General features: G+C 46.5%; 1 protein-coding gene across 1 annotated transcript in view; it reads right to left on the bottom strand.

Annotated features, from left to right (window-relative positions):
* kiaa1549lb (KIAA1549-like b) overlaps window positions 1–8,058 on the bottom strand; it is a 44,328-nt gene extending 36,270 nt beyond the window's left edge. Inside the window, exons 1-5 of the mRNA XM_076287998.1 lie at window positions 8,037–8,058; window positions 6,643–7,125; window positions 3,934–5,052; window positions 1,144–1,605; window positions 680–795 (exon numbers count right to left, since the gene is read on the bottom strand). Coding sequence (XP_076144113.1) covers window positions 680–795; window positions 1,144–1,605; window positions 3,934–5,052; window positions 6,643–7,125; window positions 8,037–8,058 — 2,202 coding nt within the window. The remainder of the gene's footprint in view (window positions 1–679; window positions 796–1,143; window positions 1,606–3,933; window positions 5,053–6,642; window positions 7,126–8,036) is intronic.
* Window positions 8,059–17,500: the final 9,442 nt, after the last annotated feature.

The following is a 17,500-nucleotide window of genomic DNA, read 5'->3' as shown; positions in this document are numbered from 1 at the left end:
GCCATCCAATTAATTTGACAGACCATTACCCTCATTTATTTCAAATTCAATACTGACTAATTCAAAGGCTCAATTTATCATCGCATGTCATTAAGTGTGGCTGTTCCTGCCCTTCTCAATTACAGCCCGTTAAAGCAATCCTTCATGGTTGGCGACCTTCCCCCACACACACAGAAACAAAGGGATGAGGAGATATGACAAACACACAGAAAAGAGGAGTAGAGAGAAAAAGAAAGATGGGGAGGGGGAAGAGAGGGGTGGTTTTGGGGGGAAAGGACAGCCTGACATTACAGAGCTTTGGTGTCTTAACTGAGTATTCTAGTGACTGTCACATAAGATTTTCTGCTGCAGTGCCGTTGCATCTCTTCGCATTTCAAGAGGCTCCACTCGGAGCCGACATGCTGTATCTACAGTAAGTGGCCTTCTCCTGTGAAGTGTGAATTCTGTCCCTCAGCGCCATGCACTCTCTCCCCCGCTCCCTCTCTCTCCGCCGGGAACGCAGGCACCTGACGTGACCTTCTCTAGGCACAGAGGCATTTGGTGTGTGTGTGTGTGTGTGTGTGTGTGTGTGAGAGAGAGAGAGAGAGAGAGAGAAAGAGAGTGTGTGTGTGTGAGAGAGAGAGAGAGAGAGTTAACACAGCCATAGGAAAAGGCTTCTATAAGACTCCTATAAGCTGACCTGTACTTGGAGAGCACTGTCGTTCAGGGCCTTTCGTAACGCCTGGGCCAAGCCCCTTGGGAGGTTCTGCTTGAGTATGCTCTCCAGACGACTCCTCCTCAGGTGAATGGAGAAAACTGGCAAGAGGATAATAACAGCAAAGACATTATTTATCAATCAATCAATCATTTTTGTATTTTTGACTATAGGTCAAAACTTCAATATAAAGTGCTGAAGAATAAACATCAATACATCACAGGACATGCCAGAAATGAAGTGACCAGAAAGGCACAGCAGAGTAATTATCATGAAAACAGCCTTTCTTTCAGATAAATGATAAATAAATAATTCTATATTAAAACTACATTTAAATGGCAATTGATGAAGTTGAGTAGGTTTTCCTCTGTGCTCATTTGATTTCACAGATGAGTAGTAGTACGCCCCTCCATCTCTCTTGTTTTTACCCTGTCTGCATTGATCTTTACCTGATTTCACCAACATGCGGTTGGTGATGTTGCACTTGGGTGGTGGCGGCCCTGCGGTGGTGGTGGTGGTCAGAACAGTGGTGGTCATCCTGGGAGCACTAGTCCTGGGGGTCTGAATGGTTAAGGTGCGGGCCGGTGGCCGCACTGGGGCTGATGTCCTGGGTGGTGCTGCAGTCGTGGTGGTGGTGGTTGTGGTGGTGGTTGGTTCTGTTGTTGTGGGCCTTGTTGTAGTGGTGGTGGATTGAGTGGTGGTTGTAGCCAGGGTGGTGGTGGTTGTGGCTGGAGCTATTGTGGTCGAGGTCATGGTGGTGACCTGGAGTAAGGTCTTCTGGGTTGCTGGTGCAGGTGATGGAGGTGGTGAGTCTGTAATCCTCATCAGGGAGGGGGATGCACTAGAGTCATTCTCTTTAGAAAAATCACCTGCTTCTCTGGATGTGAGCAAATCATCCATTGCTGGTTCTTCTGTAATGAGAAATTGAGTCTCATTGGTTTTTACAAGAGGATAAGTGCTGTGTAATGCTTCACTAAACAATTCCAGTGTAGGAGAAACCACTGCTGGTGATGATGATGATGATGATAAAGGTAGTGCTGGTAGTGACAATAAAGGTAGTTGTGATGGTGATGGTGATGATGATGATGATGATGATGATGATAAAGGTGATGGTGATGGTGACAGGAAAGGAAGTTGTGATGGTGATGGTGATGATGAAGATGATGATGATGATAAAGGTGATGGTGACAATGAAGGAAGTTGTGATGGTGATGGTGACAAGAAAGGAAGTTGTAATGGTGATGGTGATGATGATGATGATGATGATGATGATGATGATGATGACGATGAAGATGATGATGATGATAAAGGTGATGGTGACAAGAAAGGAAGTTGTGATGGTGATGGTGATGGTGACAAGAAAGGAGGTTGTGATGGTGATGATTGTGACAATGAAGAATGTTGTGATGGTGCTAATGTTTGTGGTGATGGTGATGTAGGGGACAGTGCTGTGGATAAGACAGAAGATTGTGCTGATGCAGAAGAGGATGATGATAACAGTGGTAGTGTTTGGTAGGGAATGAGTGGTGTTGGTGGTAATGATGGCCTCAGAGGTGAGTTCAGAGCTGGTGATTGTGATGACGGTGATAGTGTTGGTGTTTGAAGTGATCGTGATATGAGGGAGAGTGGCAACAGCACTGGTGGCAATGATGATGGGGATGGGGATGGTGATAGTGGTGGCAATGATGATGATGATGATGATAATGATGATGATGATGATGATGATGATGAGGAGGAGGAGGAGGAGGATAATGATGGTGGCGAGGTCAATGTAGTTGGTGATGGTGATAGTGGTGGTGATGATGATGATGATGATAATGATAATGATGATGACGATGATGATGAGGAGGAGGAAAATGAGGAGGAAGAGGAGGATAATGATGGTGGCGAGGTCAATGTAGATGGTGATGGTGATAATGATGATGATGATGATGAGGAGGAGGAGGAAGCTGAGGAGGAAGAGGAGGATAATGATGGTGGCGAGGTCAATGTAGATGGTGATGGTGATACTGATGGTGATGATGATGATGATAATGATAAGGAAGAGGAGGAGGAAGAGGAGGATAATGATGGTGGCGAGGTCAATGTAGATGGCAAGGACAGTGATTGAAGTGGAGTCTGGAGTGACTGGGATGTGAGGGAGAGTGTCAGTGGCACTGATGGTGGTGGTAATGATGATGATGACGATAGTGATGATGATGATGATGATGATGATGATGATGATGATGATGATGACGATAGTGATGATGATGATGATGATGATGATGATGATGATGATGGTGGTGGTGGTGGTGATGAAATTATCAATGGTTTTGGAGATGAAGAGGTGACATAGGCAGATGTCAGCGATGACTGCACTGACACTACCCCAGATGGCCTAGTGGTGAATGTGAGTTTGGAGCTGGCCAGAGGTAGGCTGCTGATGTGACCTGGGGGTAAGGTGACTCCCGGTGAGGAGGAGCTCTCTATCACTGATGATGAAGACCACTGATAAGTCCTTCCTACAGAAATTACATCAGAATCAGATTTCTGAGCTGTAATGAAAGGATTTGAGATTGGGGTACTTCTAGAAGACAGCTTTGTTCCATGTTGCAATCGAGTTATAGCTCCCACATAGAAAGAAACAGCATCAATAAGTGAAGAGTTATCAGAAATATGCTTTTTTGTATTGGTGTTAAATTGCAAAGGAGTAGCACTGTTGCCTTTCTCCAGACTTTGTTCAAACAAGGTTAAGGACTGAATTGTTGGTGATAGTTTCTGTTCTGCCTCTGTTGAACTTACTGCTGGTATATCTGATTCAGGTTTATTACCTTGAGTCACTATAAGCATAGAAGGCATTGCCTGAGGTTTTGTGTCATGTTGCTCAGCAGTGTTGGTTTTAGTAGTCCTAAATGGCAATGTACTATCTGACAAAAGAGCAGACATGTGTCTTGGGGTTGACAGAGGCATGTTTTGCCCCTCAATAACCCGCGGTACCACAACTTCACTCCCACTGTACTTAATATCCATTTTCAGTGTGTCTAGCAATGAATCAGTTGAGGCCGTTGAATGCTCGGAAATACTAATGGAATTAATTGAATTGTTGTCAATTGAGGTGACGCCGCTCTCATATGACTGCTGTTGTGATGGGGGCTCAGACACTGTTGTGTGTTCATGAGTGTATGTCTCTTGTAATTCAGAAGCTGTGTATGAGGACCTAGCAGAATGAGAGGTCAACGCCTGATTCGTGGTTAGCGTACTGGGATCTCCCCTGAACGTGTATCCCCTTGACCTCACAGCATCCTCTAGCGTGTTAGAGTCCATTACATTGATTATGTCTCCATATCTCTCTGAGTTGCTGGAGACCGAAGGGACTGCAGATGAGCGAGACTTCCTCCCTCTCTCTCTCGTCTCAGTGCGGGAGCTGTGAACAGGCGAAGTTACGTAAGCGGGCCTGGCTAAGCCGGAGCCAGACTGAGAAGCGTTAACCATCATTGCCTGTGTCGTCTCCTCGGCGACGGCAGCAGTGGCGCCAGCGACACTCCCGACCCGCTCTCGACTCCATTCCTCCGCAGCAGACGAAGGGGAGGAGGAGGAGGAGGAGGAGACGACGAGACTTGTAAATGTTTGCGCCGCCTTGCTGGGAGTGCGTGATGGGAACGGAGGGAAAGGGGAAGAACGAGTGGGCCCCTCGGTGGTGTCTGCAGGGAGAGGCTTTGTCACATGCAGTGATGGCAATTTGGCTGAGGCCCCTGCTGAGGGATCCCTTTCATAACTCGCAGAGACAGTGGTGCTGTCGGGGCGCGAGGAGCCCTCTGATCTTCCGCGGAGTGCTGCGAGGGAGAGCATCTCAGGATAGCTCCTCGTCCACAACGGCTGTCTAGACTGTCCTGGGCTTGGTGGTGTGTGATTTGAAAACTTGCTCGTTTCTTTGACTGCACTGAGCACACCGTGATTTGACGCTGTGCTCAGCTCTGTAAGACTGTGCAGGGGTTGTTTCAGAACGGAGCTCGTTAAGCGGGTGGATCTTAGGATCTCTGCTGGAGTCGACACCAGGCCTCTGATACCAGCAGTCTCTGTGAGAGAGCTATCAGAATGCAGCTGTGCTGTTAACAGCGAGGGACTGACTAGCTCTGACAGAGTGACAGCACCCAGGGAGAGTCCAAGGGGCTGACTCATTCTGCTGGCCGAGCCTCCTGCAGTGGCAGTGGTCGATGGGTGGGACACTGTCCCGAGGGGACCAGCTGGCACATCGGTTCCAGAGGGGACATGACTGTGGTTGGCTAATAAGGGCAAGGTCAGACCCTCAGGTTGTGACGAAGAGGCCTGGTTGTCTAATATGTTGATGTAATCATGAGTGGAGGGCGAGAGGAGTGACACTAATGTGGATGCGGAGGTCAGAGGGGAGGTCACTGAGGTCAAACGTGAGTTAAGAGTTGACCCCATCTCTGTTGCAGGATAGTAACTGAGAGCAGTGTCACTGTGGGTTTTCAGGCTGGTTTGCCCTAGTGAACTGGGGTTAAATACTTCCTCAATAGCCCCACTGCCATCACTATGACTACTGATGGAACTTATGTCTGAGCTAGGGGTTCTTTCACCTGAAGAAAGTATTAAATAGCCTGGAGGCGAGACACTCTCCACAGAATTTGTTAGCGTAGGCTGCCCTGTTCTGGACACTTCTCTGACCATGTCCGATTTCATATTGGAAGAAATAGATGGAGATGTAGCCATCATCACTGCAGCATTCTCTGCTGCATTAGTAGAGACAGCGGTTGTGTCAAAGGCAGCGACTGGTATTGCCCCCTTGTAACTGTTAGACAGCACCCCAGCCCCAGCCCCTGCACTGTGGAATAAATTCATTTCAGGCTCTGAGAAGTGTGTGATTAGTCTGTTTATTGTTTGATCTTTTCCCACACTGGATGATGAATATGTAAATAAAGCATCACCATATGATTTTATACGAGTCTGACCGCCGGTTGATTGCTGGACATGTGGCGGTGTGTTTAGGGCTGAAGCCGCAGCTTTAACAGGACCTGCTGTTGGCTCTGTGCCATTACTGCCCAATACCCCATAGGCCTTTGCTGAGAAAGTCAAAGGATCTTTTACTGTTTCAGCTGGCTTACGTTTCTCTTGGGTCACATCTACATTCGCAGACAAAACTACAGGAGGAGAAGCAGGGACTAGTCCTGCTGTCTTGTAAGTGTCAGATGCTGTAACATGCGCAGCTCTTGCAGTGCTAGAACTATGTGCTGAACCATCAGCATGCACAGAGGAGATCTGACTGGCTGCTGTTGACTGATAAAGGGCTGCTGAATCAAAGATGGAATATCCAGTATGCTGAGCTGGACCCGTCAAGAGTTTTGCACTAGTATTGTCAAGCAATTCAGACTGGTGAACTGAACGCAAAAGTAGGGTTGAAGGAGTATCGTGCATTGCAGTAGGCATTTTAGATGCTATGTGCTCCTCATTTTCAAGTTCTGTGTTATTTATTTCCCTTGATGGGTCATTATTGTCTCTTTCTGTTGTGTAAAATGAACTGGAATTAACTAACACTGTGTACAACGAGGAAACAGACCGCTCGTTGGTGACCCCTCTTTGGGGAGAGGTATTCACAGACACATTAACCCTTCCTTCGGTTCTCACAACAGCGTGCAGGCTATTTGTAGTGTAGCGGGAAAGACGAAATGTCGAGGCTGTTTCTGCGCTCAGCCTCACTGATCTGACATCAGTGCTTACTTCAGAGGAGCTACGCATAATGGAGTGAAGCGTGGGCCTCCGAGGAGGAGGAGGAGGAGGAGCTAATGGGGGGAAATGGGCATCCGCTGGTGTGCTTGACACAGGGAATGATGGGCTCGGAGCGTCCTCTGATGGCGGTGATTGCGCTAATGGTGGTAATGATGGTGACGGCTGTAATGACCGTAATGACTGGAGTGACGAAGAGTGTGACTGTGTCACGGGCTCGTTGGCACCGAACACAATGCCTGAGGATGGGGTTATGGAATGAGGCGCGGGTTCCGACTGGGCTGGGGGCGTGCTACCCAGTCGCATGCTGAGGGTGGAGGTCAAACCTGAACCAAAAGAGTAGTTGCCGATCGGCCCCAGGATCGAAGAGGAGGAGGAGGAGGAGGAAGAAGAAGAAGAGGTGAAGGATGGCTCAGCTCGTTCGATCAAGTCGTCGGTGCGCCACTGGGTGGTCCGGTTCCCCGCCGGGGACCCTCTGGGCTGGATGAGGTTCTGGGGCCGCCGGGCCGTGCCGGCCAGCAGCGTCAGGATGGACGAGAAGGCCGGCTGCTCTCGCGTGCTCGCCAGAGGACTCGAGCCATCCGATTGGACGATCGAGAGCGTATCCTCCTCTAGCATCATGAAGCCGGCCAGCAGGTGAGAGGGCGTCGCCGCGGTGACTGGATCCTGAGGTGAGGCCGAAGACCCCGATGTCTCATAATTGGAGTCATCTGGAAGGAAAAGGAGGGAGAGGACAGGAGGTATTTTATAGTCATGCTATTTAGACAGACGGCTAATCTGTGCGTCTGAAAAAATCTGTTGAGTGGTTATGGCCAATTCAAGCCGCAATTTTCAATCTCTATGCTCAGCTTCGTTGAACAGAGAAAGGCAATCACAATAACAGGCGCCCAGAAGCAGTTGAAAATGCTAGCAGTTTTTTTCCCCTCTTTCCCTCCCGTCAATGGAAATGCTGATGACCTCACCAAACTGCAGGGGGGAAAAAAGATACAGAGACTCTGCTGTTGTTATGTAAGGACATTCAAGGTGTCCTCGGGGGTAGAATTTCACTGAGTCGCTGAGTTACTGAAAATGAAAATAGTTTTTTCACAAAGCCTGATAAACAGTCTACCCAAATGGCAACAGATTTGTGTAATGATTGGTTTTGTTTCCGGGCCCATGATTCATCTCACCTGAACAATGAGAACGACAACAATGACTCAATTTCAATATGCACGTCACTAATTTGCCTTAACAAGGAACACTTCTCACTGTGTGGTCCTCGCAATGCAATTAATTGACGCTGATTTGCATAACACAATTCACCAGATGCTCCTAGATCTTGTAGAATGGCATTTTAAATGGCAATCATCTTTAAATCTCATCCGGCTAAGACTGGTATCATCTCCATTTCTGCTTCTATCAAAATCCTAATGTCACCTTCAGGGAGAGAGAATGGGAAATGGGTGTAGAGTGAGAGAGAGAGAGAGAGAGAGAGAGAGAGAGAGAAGGCAGCTCTTGTGTATCACATTTCTTTGTCTGGTGCCTGAGGTTGACTTGCAGAGTTTGCAGCCTGCCACTGTCGGATGGTTGTCAATGGCTTGGCACGCGTCCACGCACTGCTCTGCCACCTCTGCGCTCTTACCAGTCGCGGCACGTTTCCCCATGACATCCTCAACACCTCCATCTGGGGGATTCTTTTTACTCGTTTATACAAATTTGCAAGCCTGTCACACAATCCGCTGGCTCGTGTGTGCTTATGTGTTTTCTCGGGCCGCTATAACGGCGCACTCAGCTAACCTCCGGCACGCACGCAGTTTATCACAGTAGCTCCAGCCTGACACTAGTATTTACACAGGGCAACAGTCTGCTGACCACACACTTTTCTCTGTGTTTGATGGAACCCATGATGTAATATATTACAAGATACAAGATGTATCTCTAACATGGAGCAATATTTGAGCTGGCAGTATATACAGTCACAAATTCAGAGGGTGACAGATGCAATTTGCCTATTAAAATGGTGCCTATATTCCTTTCATGTACTGCGCTAGGAAACACAGTCACATGACTAGCCTTCACAGAGCTCTGAAACACTCCCATCACTCCATGCAGATTAATTCTGATGTAAATGCACATTTAATATTCTACCTGCTCTCTTCCACACCTAATGCTAAAACATACATTACTGGGAGATGTCATCTTATTCAATCTTTTCAGGGTGACATTAAGTGGACCCTCTCTTTCTCTCCCTCTCTCCCTTTTTTCCTTCTCTCTCCCTCTCTCTCTCTCTCTGGAGCGACCATGACGACACAGCAAACTTCATGGCGACTGGGTGCTTGTCCAGATCTGTGGACACCGGGTGCCCCCGCCGATGGCCACCTGTTCTAACAGGGGGGAGCATATGGAACTCCCCACCTCAGCCACCCAGCAGGACGGACCGGGGACGAGGGAGGGCGCGAGATGAAAGAGGACAGAGGTGGTGCAGGAGGAAGGGCAGAAGACAGACAAAAGACAGAAAATAAAAAAATAAAGAAAATAAAATGGTAGATAGCATGATGAATGAAGGAAGTAAGGGAGCTATTGAAAGAGGTAGAGACTAGAGATGAAAGGCTATAATAGATTGCAGGTGATGGAGATATGAAGGGAGAGGAGAGTGGAGGCGATGCCAATTGTGTAAGGTCCAACCACCTGTCAATAATAATCTTGTTCAGAAAATATGAGCTGTGGTGCTATCCGGAGTCTCTCTCTCTCCCTCTCTCTCAGCCTCTCCTCTCTCCTTCTCTCCTCCCTCTCCCTCTCTCAGTCTCTCTCCCTCTCTCTCTCCTCAACCTAAGCCATTCACTCGTTACCATTGAGCAGGGTGGACTTCCTCTCTGTGGCTCTATTCATAGCTCCCATCTGTGTCCATTTGGACCTGGGCTTAATGAGCCCCAGAATGCCATAGCAGTAGCATGCAGCAGGAGATTGCTCATCGCTTTAGCTCTAATGCTGGGCAACATCAGGATAATCACTATTACACTAATGATGTCTACGGTCCATTCTGCTGATGGCCACTACACTACATGTGCTCTCAATACCCTGGACGCTGAATGATCTGTGAACAAGAGTTACATTTGATGCTGATCAAAGTCTGAGTAATTGCAGAGAAGCACTGTGGTGGCGGGCTTATCATGCCGCTGTGAGGAAAGAAGCTTAAAGGATATAAATTGAGGATGTAAAAACTTGGTAACATCAAAGATTCTTTAGAACAGTTCAAAAGTCTCTAGGAATGCATTCCACAGGCAGCTATAAAAATGGAACAGAAAACAGAAAGTTAGTGAGTGTCATAACTCGAAGCATCCACCTTCTAAGCACACACTCTTTGAAGCAAGGCCAGGGGAAGAGAGCTCAATGGCTTTGCCTGCCTGCGGTCCACAGAGATGGCCTAATTGCAGAGCTGAAGTGTGGCGCATACTCCCATTCAAGGGTGTTTTACCCAGAGATGAGCTACTCTAAACTAATGTCCTCATACCAAGCCTATCACCAGAGTCCAGAGTCCTCCCAGCCCTGCAGAGTAAAAATAGAACCGTGACTCCCCACCCCCCCATCTCTCACATACACATACTGTAGACACACACACACATTCACACTCCTCGACACACACACAAACACACACACACACACACACACACACATACTCCTTGCTTATTACATATGGTAAGATCATGTTTGGCCTCACAAAAGAAGGCTTTAAGACTGCTTAGATAGATGAGATACTGTAGATACTTTATTGATCCCCAAGGGGAAATTCAAGCGTACATTTGTAATGCATGTCTAACTGGAGATTTTGCAGAGTGTTTTTTTTTTTTTTCAACTCTCTCTGTAAGAAGAGTTCTCTGGGGGAGGGAGAGGGAGGTGGAGAGGTGGGACAGTAACAGCAACTGTGACACTGCACTGAAGCCCTCTGGCTCATCAGGAGAGCTAGCCGCTAACACAACGTGAAGAAACAAACGTGAAGAGTGGTAAGGTATGACTCACTGCGGCTGCAATATGGTGGTCAAGTCACCCAACCTCCAGGCAAGGACACTGGGATACCACTGTAACTTTAGCCTATTTGACCTATCTATCTTCAGACAATGAAGAGAGGCTTTGATTTTAGTCAAAATATTTAATTGCATTTTGTTTTGTGATATCATTTTAGACAAGGAGAACAAATATAAAAATCATAGCTGTGACTAGATTAACCACTGGGACAGAGTCGCGAGCTGCATAATTAATTGCAGGCTTTGCAATTAGCTAATTGCATTAGTTCAAATTACAATTTCGATTAAAAATCTATTAATTGTGCAGCCGTATAAGATTGAATGACATGTTTGGCCCAATGTTGTGTAATGATGTGCAACAAGCTTTTGAGGTCATTTTTTCTCTTTGGTGAGTGTACCAGAGGTGCTATCCTATTAGCATTGACAACCCGCTGTAAAAACCTCAGCTGCCATTGCATGAACAACAGGCAGTTCAATGCACCACTGTTTATCTTGAATCAAACACTTTGTAACATTTAGTCTAGCTTGAACCCAGAACAATTACAGTCGCATCGCAACATGTGTTTTAAAGTCGATTAGGTGTGCCCGCTTGTGACCTCTTGGCCGCTTATGGGCCTCAGTCATCATCATCATCATCATCATCATCAACTTTATAGCCAGACTCAGGGTCCATTCAGACAACACAGACATCACATACAACATATATTACAAAGGAAAAGCAGAAACATATATATTATACCAGTGTTTGACTGGTGACTGGCACCATATGGTACTACTCCTAGGATTATTGAAGCAAATCACATCTAGTAAACATCAGCACCAGGGACATCATTAACTCTTAACCTATAATGACTTATTTAACTGTAAAATGCTCTAGTCCATCATAACATACAGAAATAGCGATTAGCGGAGTAAATGGCCGCTTTAAGGCGCTCTCTGTGAACTGAGACCAAAATCTCTGTTGTTCTCCCTGAGCATGTGGCAGATAACAAGCAGCATCAGAGTGTTGGAATAGACACTGAGACAGTGGCTCTGCCACTAACACCAGAGCTTTATCTCTCCGACTCCTAATCCTGGTCGGTCCATGGCCGTCACACCAGCCCTGTCGCTGTTTGTTCTGTACAACAAAGTCCGCTTGCGCCTGGCTTAATCTTCAAGGCCCTCCACCACTCCACTTCTGGACTGATCATCCAAGTTCTGACAGCCTGTGTCTCCAGCGACCGCCCACAGTGGAGACATTTGAAAATGGCTAGGCTCTGCCACTGTGCATTTTAGAGGGAGTAGCGTCTGAAGGAGGCTCTCTTAGACTGATGGAATGATTTTGGTCCAAGCCCGGTCCACTGGGGATATGTGAACGGGTAGAGCCATTGATTTTTTTTTTTTTTTGCAGCGTTTCTATTTTAGTCCCTACTCAAGCAAAGGGGGAGTTACACAGAACAATGCAGGCACTGGTCACCGAGCTAAAATCAGATATGTCTGACATCAGACTCACAGGTGTACTCAAGCAACCATGGAGTGTTGCCTCTACTGTTCCTAAGAATACCTTTCCCTGTGCAGTCTTCCCACGTGAAATAAAGGTAAACAATGGTCTTCATTATATCCTATAACACTATGACTAAGAAAATTAAAGGTAATCAGGGGGGAATCATCAACCACCCACTCACCTAAACAAAAACAATTAAGAGATGGTGACTACTCAGCAAAAACCCATTTGGACTCCCTTGTGGCTTGTTTAAGAGGAGATAAAGCACTAACATTAGACTCATTAAACTCTGTCCACTAATTGCTTTCAATTGATTTCCAAGGCTTCTTTAAGTTCGCACATTAAATGTGCTGGCTTAGCTAGCTAAGATTTATTATGCTGTGCTGGTCGTGCTGCTTCTCACATTCAAACAGGCATATATTTTTAACATCATAATTAAACGTACATGACAGTGAACAGGCCTCAAGTAGACAGGTCCTATGGACCGCAACCGTTTATAACCCAAGGTAACACTCACTTCCTACCGAACCCACAGTGCAAATGAACTGTAGAGTGAATTCTAATGAACACCCTTAATTAAACCGTCTTTTTTAAGAGTAGGGTAGAGAGAGAAAGGAGGAGGGAAAGAGAGAGAGAGACAGGGGAAAGACAAAGAGAGGAAGAGCTAGAAAAACAGAGAAAGCAGAAAGCACTAGAGGGTAAAAGAGAGAACTACCCATTCAGCTGTGCTTTGTCTACATCACAGCAATTGTTCCTCAACCAGTGTCTTGAGTCCAACTAAGTTGCTGTCAACAGCTAAGGCTTTTCTAAATCTGAATAGACTGTATGTGACGATCCCTACGGAGAGTGACGTGAGGTAATTTTAGAGAAGGGGGGAAAAAAGAGAAAAACATTAGCTGTGCCAGCATTCCACTCTATCCAGGACAGTGACTGAGACTGTCCTCTGCACTTCTTTTGATTGGAATAAATTCACTGAAATGTAGGCCAAGTCTGCACTGCACTCCAAGAAAACAGAGTGATTGGACTGTTCGGAAAATAACATCCCACAGCACTGACGCTGAACCTGATGGAGGGAGAAAGAAAGGAGAGAGGGAGAGAGAGGGAGAGGGAGAGAGAGGGAGAGAGAGAGGGAGATGTGGAAGCGTATCTCCAGGGAGATACAGAAACAGACAGAGGTGTGGGGAATAGAGGTGATAGAGGGCAGTTACTCAAGCTTCCGATTTTAACACAACCAAAAGCATCTTCAGGGGCAGCGCAGTAAAGATCACACTCTTCAGTCACAATTTCCCTCTCAATTACCAAAGCTGCAACTGATCGAAAGTCTTCTCCTATATAATATCTCCATCCCAGTGTATCCTTTGGAATACAGATCACTTGGAGTGCTGTAGATTCTCTTACATAAATTACCAACCTTCATCTTCCTCCAACATTCTGTTCTCTTCTCTGCTTCTTGTATTTCCTTTTCCACTCTCTAACCTCTACTTCCTCCTCTCCCCCGACTACATCAAACTCTCAGTCATACACACACACAAACACGACAGAAACCCCCCAAGAGAGCCACTGCAGGAAAAACAGCCAACATTCGACTACAACCCACCACCACCACCACCCTCTCTAATGAATGAGCCGAAGCTATTCCCTGTCCCATCTGTCATTCAGTGTCAAATCTGCTTCCACAGAGCCCAGGGTCCAGCGGTAGACTGCCCACCTTTTGTGTGGAGCGGAGAAAAACAGCACAGACAATCGATAGCTCACCGGGGCTGCTGAAAGAGGCGAGGGCTGAGAGCGCTGGCTCAGCAATATATCATAAACAGCCCACCCCTGCTCCGCGCGCGACACAGAGGTGTTTGTGTATATGTGCCGAAGGTCTTTCACTCTCGACCCGCCTCCGGCACCCATATTATGACACCATTACAAACCCGAGGAGTGGAGAGGCAGGGAGGGGGGGAGGGTGTGATGGTGTCGGGGTGGCGGCGGGGGGCAAATAGAGCCGTTCACTCATATAATTGGCCCCTGAGAGACCAGCGCTCTGACTGTGGGCAGCAGTGGACCTATCCTTATCTTAATGGGTCAGACTGATCGCTCAAACTCCCCCCCCCTGTTGTGACCCAGTGACAGTGACCTGATTTTATTGGAGCAGATGTTTCACCGGAACACAACACAGTCGCAGAGACAAACACTGCGCCCACAAAAAGCATTTACATGGCCATCCACCCAGGCAGCGGACAGGTCAAAATGAAATGGCCCAGACTTGCTGAACTGTCAACGTGGGTCGTGTGACTACTCAGATCTTTCTGTTGAGATGGGATTGTGTCGACCCAATCTACGTATATGGTGGCCATCTAGGCAGGCCAAGGATAGTGGATTGGGAATTCAAGGTGAGCACTTGGTAGTTGACCTTGGTGGCAGGCTTTAGATCACTCTGCTGCATGGCCTAGTGCTATCACTGCTGCTCTGGACTGGAACAAACGACATCAGTAAATCCACAAAGGCCCACTTCCCACGCACAAAAAGCTGCCAGGGCAACAGCAATCAGTTACTTTCCTCATCGCCGTGAAAGAGGCAGAGCGTGCTACATCCTGAAAAACTTACAACGCTTGCATGGCTGACATTTCCCAACAGCACTCTATCATGAGTGCTGGGGGTTACCAGAGACAGATTTAGTGTTTGCATGTTTTAAATCACACCAAGCTTTCCTGAGTGGGATGTGTGTGTGTGTGTGTGTGTGTGTGTGTGTGTGTGTGTGAGAGAGAGAGAGAGAGAGAGACGGTGGGGATCAATCGATGAAGCCATCTCGTCCCATGCGCCCTAACCCTCCCCGTGCATTTTACCCCCTCATATGTGATGAGTGGATGACCAGTGAGTCATGGAGTCCTTGCATGCTCACCCCCGCTCACCCAACACACACAGAGCACGGGGAAGAAGGATGGCTACATGGAATGTCTTTAAGGCAATAAACCCTTTAAACCCACACACATGCACATACTTAACACTGACACACACAACATATAAACACCTTGTGGGTATCCTCAGATTTCAGGGGAAGTTTCATTGTATTGCTTCATGATGCCTAAAAATTAAACTCTGTTGAAATATTATGGGGGTTTTTTGTTTAATACATCCATTGAATGATAAGAAATCATGGCAACTGGTCATCTGACAATTTTTAGATATGTATCCAATGTTGTAGGCATGTTGGAGTGGATACCTGAAAAAAATACCATCATAATATTTACTTTTTTTTGTGGCATCAGTGTTTGGTTAAATATTGTATTGTATACAACATTTGTAGGCGTTTATTATTGTTCGTTGGGTAACCATAATTTAATTAAGAGGCTACATCCACACTGTTGTGACATTTTAGAATGTTGCTTAATTTGGCCTATATTTAAAATATGCACCTTTCCATTCAAATCATTCTAATTCTGTACTTTCTTCGACATCACAATGTAACATATTACACAATGTCTGACTGCTGTACTGTTTTCTACCCACAGTAAAATTTTGTAAATACGATGAGTTGAAGTGGTGCATATTTGAAATTAAAAAATATTTATTACACGGCTCTTCATAATTCTGCAGAATGCTCCATTCACTTGAATGGGCCTTCCCAACGTTCGGCGGTCTGCTAATTCTGAATAACAGACCGTTGCTAAGTATAACAGACCGCTGTCAAGGAAAATGGGCTTTGTGCTTCTAAGTCAATTCTTTCATATCACTACGCAAGGATTGGAACTTCATTCAAAAGTGAAAGCAGACGGTTGATCAGCTGTGTTCTAAAGAATGTTTGATTCAAGTTCAGCGTGTGTTGTTGCGAAGTATTTGTTTCTTAGCAAAAGCCATGATGAAACGGTAACAAATAGGCTATAGCCTAGGCTATGTAGGCTAAAGAGTGAACTGAAGACACCAGCATGTGTCATAGGTGACTACCATCTGGTTGACAAATGAGTGACAGCCACAGTCCATGTGTCACCTGGTACAGACATCGGCAAGCGTCTTCACAAGGAAATACAGCCACCACATGCACCTTCCACCTAGCCGTGCTCAAGGCTGAGACCCCGGCAGCCAACTGCAACTGCCACTGAACTAATAATAATAATGTATAGTAGTATATATACTCTTTTGGTCCCGTGAGGGGAAATTTGGTCTCTGCATTTATCCCAATCCGTGAATTAGTGAAACACACTCAGCACACAGTGAACACACAGTGAGGTGAAGCACACACTAATCCCGGCGCAGTGAGCTGCCTGCAACAACAGCGGCGCTCGGGCACTCAAGGGCACTTCAGCCGCTTCCTACTGGTCGGGGTTCGAACTAGCAACTCTCCGGTTACAAGCCGAAGGGCTAACCAGTAGGCCACGGCAGGGGAGAGCGCGAACACAGTCCCCCACTACCAGAAATTGTGCAGTTGAGATTCCCACATTTGAGGAATTCGCAGGGGTCAGCACGACCGGATGTGCAATGGCTGAGTAAGTATGATGTAATACTGATGTAATGATGAGTCACTGTAGCACCAGACCTGTTGAAGACCCCCAGGACAAATCTCTGCTCCTTTAACCACATAGATGGGTGAAGTTGCCTGTTTTTTGTCTATTTGTTTAAGGGTTGTCTGTTACTGGTGTTTTGGGGGTTTGTTTTGAAGATGGTGTAAACAAGTTTAAAATTAGGTTACGATTGAACAACAGTTTGCCTCAAAAGTCAAAAGTGAATCAGAGTGTTCATTAATCTGTCTGGGAGAGTTGGGGAGTTGCAGAGGCCAGACTGGATGTCTTACAGCACACTGATGCTATCAGTAAAGACTGAAGAGACTCAATATTAAGTCCAACAGGTATACCCAAGAATCGCCAAGGCCAGGACTGATGAGTGAGTGAGACAGAGAGAGAGAGGGCGAGAGAGAGAGAGAGAGAGTGAGAGATTGTTGAATCAAATTTCCTATATAAATTATGTGGATCTAGTCCAGAAAACCTGACCGAATCAATCCTGCATGGCGATAAATCACATTTATTTATCCTCTCGGTTTGTAACTCCACAGATAGATGTGTTGCATAAGCCCATCTTATGAGGAGAGTGTCCTCTCCTCATCCGCCCTCACAGCTACAGTCACTACTGACTGTACAGCACAGCTAGATCAAACAAGGACAATTACAGGCCTTATAGCGCCGTACGTCTGTCACCTTCTCCCATTTCATGACCAGCGGCACAGCGACGAGGACCGAGATCCAGAGCACCTCTGACACTTCACAGGTTCTGATGAATTGAGCAATGAAGCACTGCCACTGGAGCCCATGCATAATTTAGACTGTTTAATAATAAAGTTAGAAAAGTCTGGTTTTCCCATAATATTCCACTCATTCTTTTTTTTTAAACGGGCGGGCCTGTGAGATGGCCTATCGCTACATGTCGCTAAGTAGCTCAGTAGAGTGGTGGAAATAATGTGTCTCAAGATAGAACTGATGAGCACACATGCACGTATTTCTGGCGAATGGCATCCTGGGAAAATAAGAAGGAAAAGACTGTTTTTACCCCTTGAGGACAGCCCAATGAAAAATCCATGAGGGAGGAGGGTGCATGGGGCCTGAGTCGCCAGCGGCTCATTGAGAA

Source organism: Alosa pseudoharengus, unplaced genomic scaffold (genome assembly GCF_046254945.1).
Source record: "Alosa pseudoharengus isolate Yale_2024_CS ecotype anadromous, Long Island Sound unplaced genomic scaffold, YU_APseudo_1.1 YU_APseudo_1.1_scf_16, whole genome shotgun sequence".
Classification (NCBI taxonomy): Eukaryota; Metazoa; Chordata; class Actinopteri; order Clupeiformes; family Clupeidae; genus Alosa; species Alosa pseudoharengus.
Note: the sequence above shows the minus strand (reverse complement) of the source record. Positions and strands in the feature narration are given on the sequence as shown.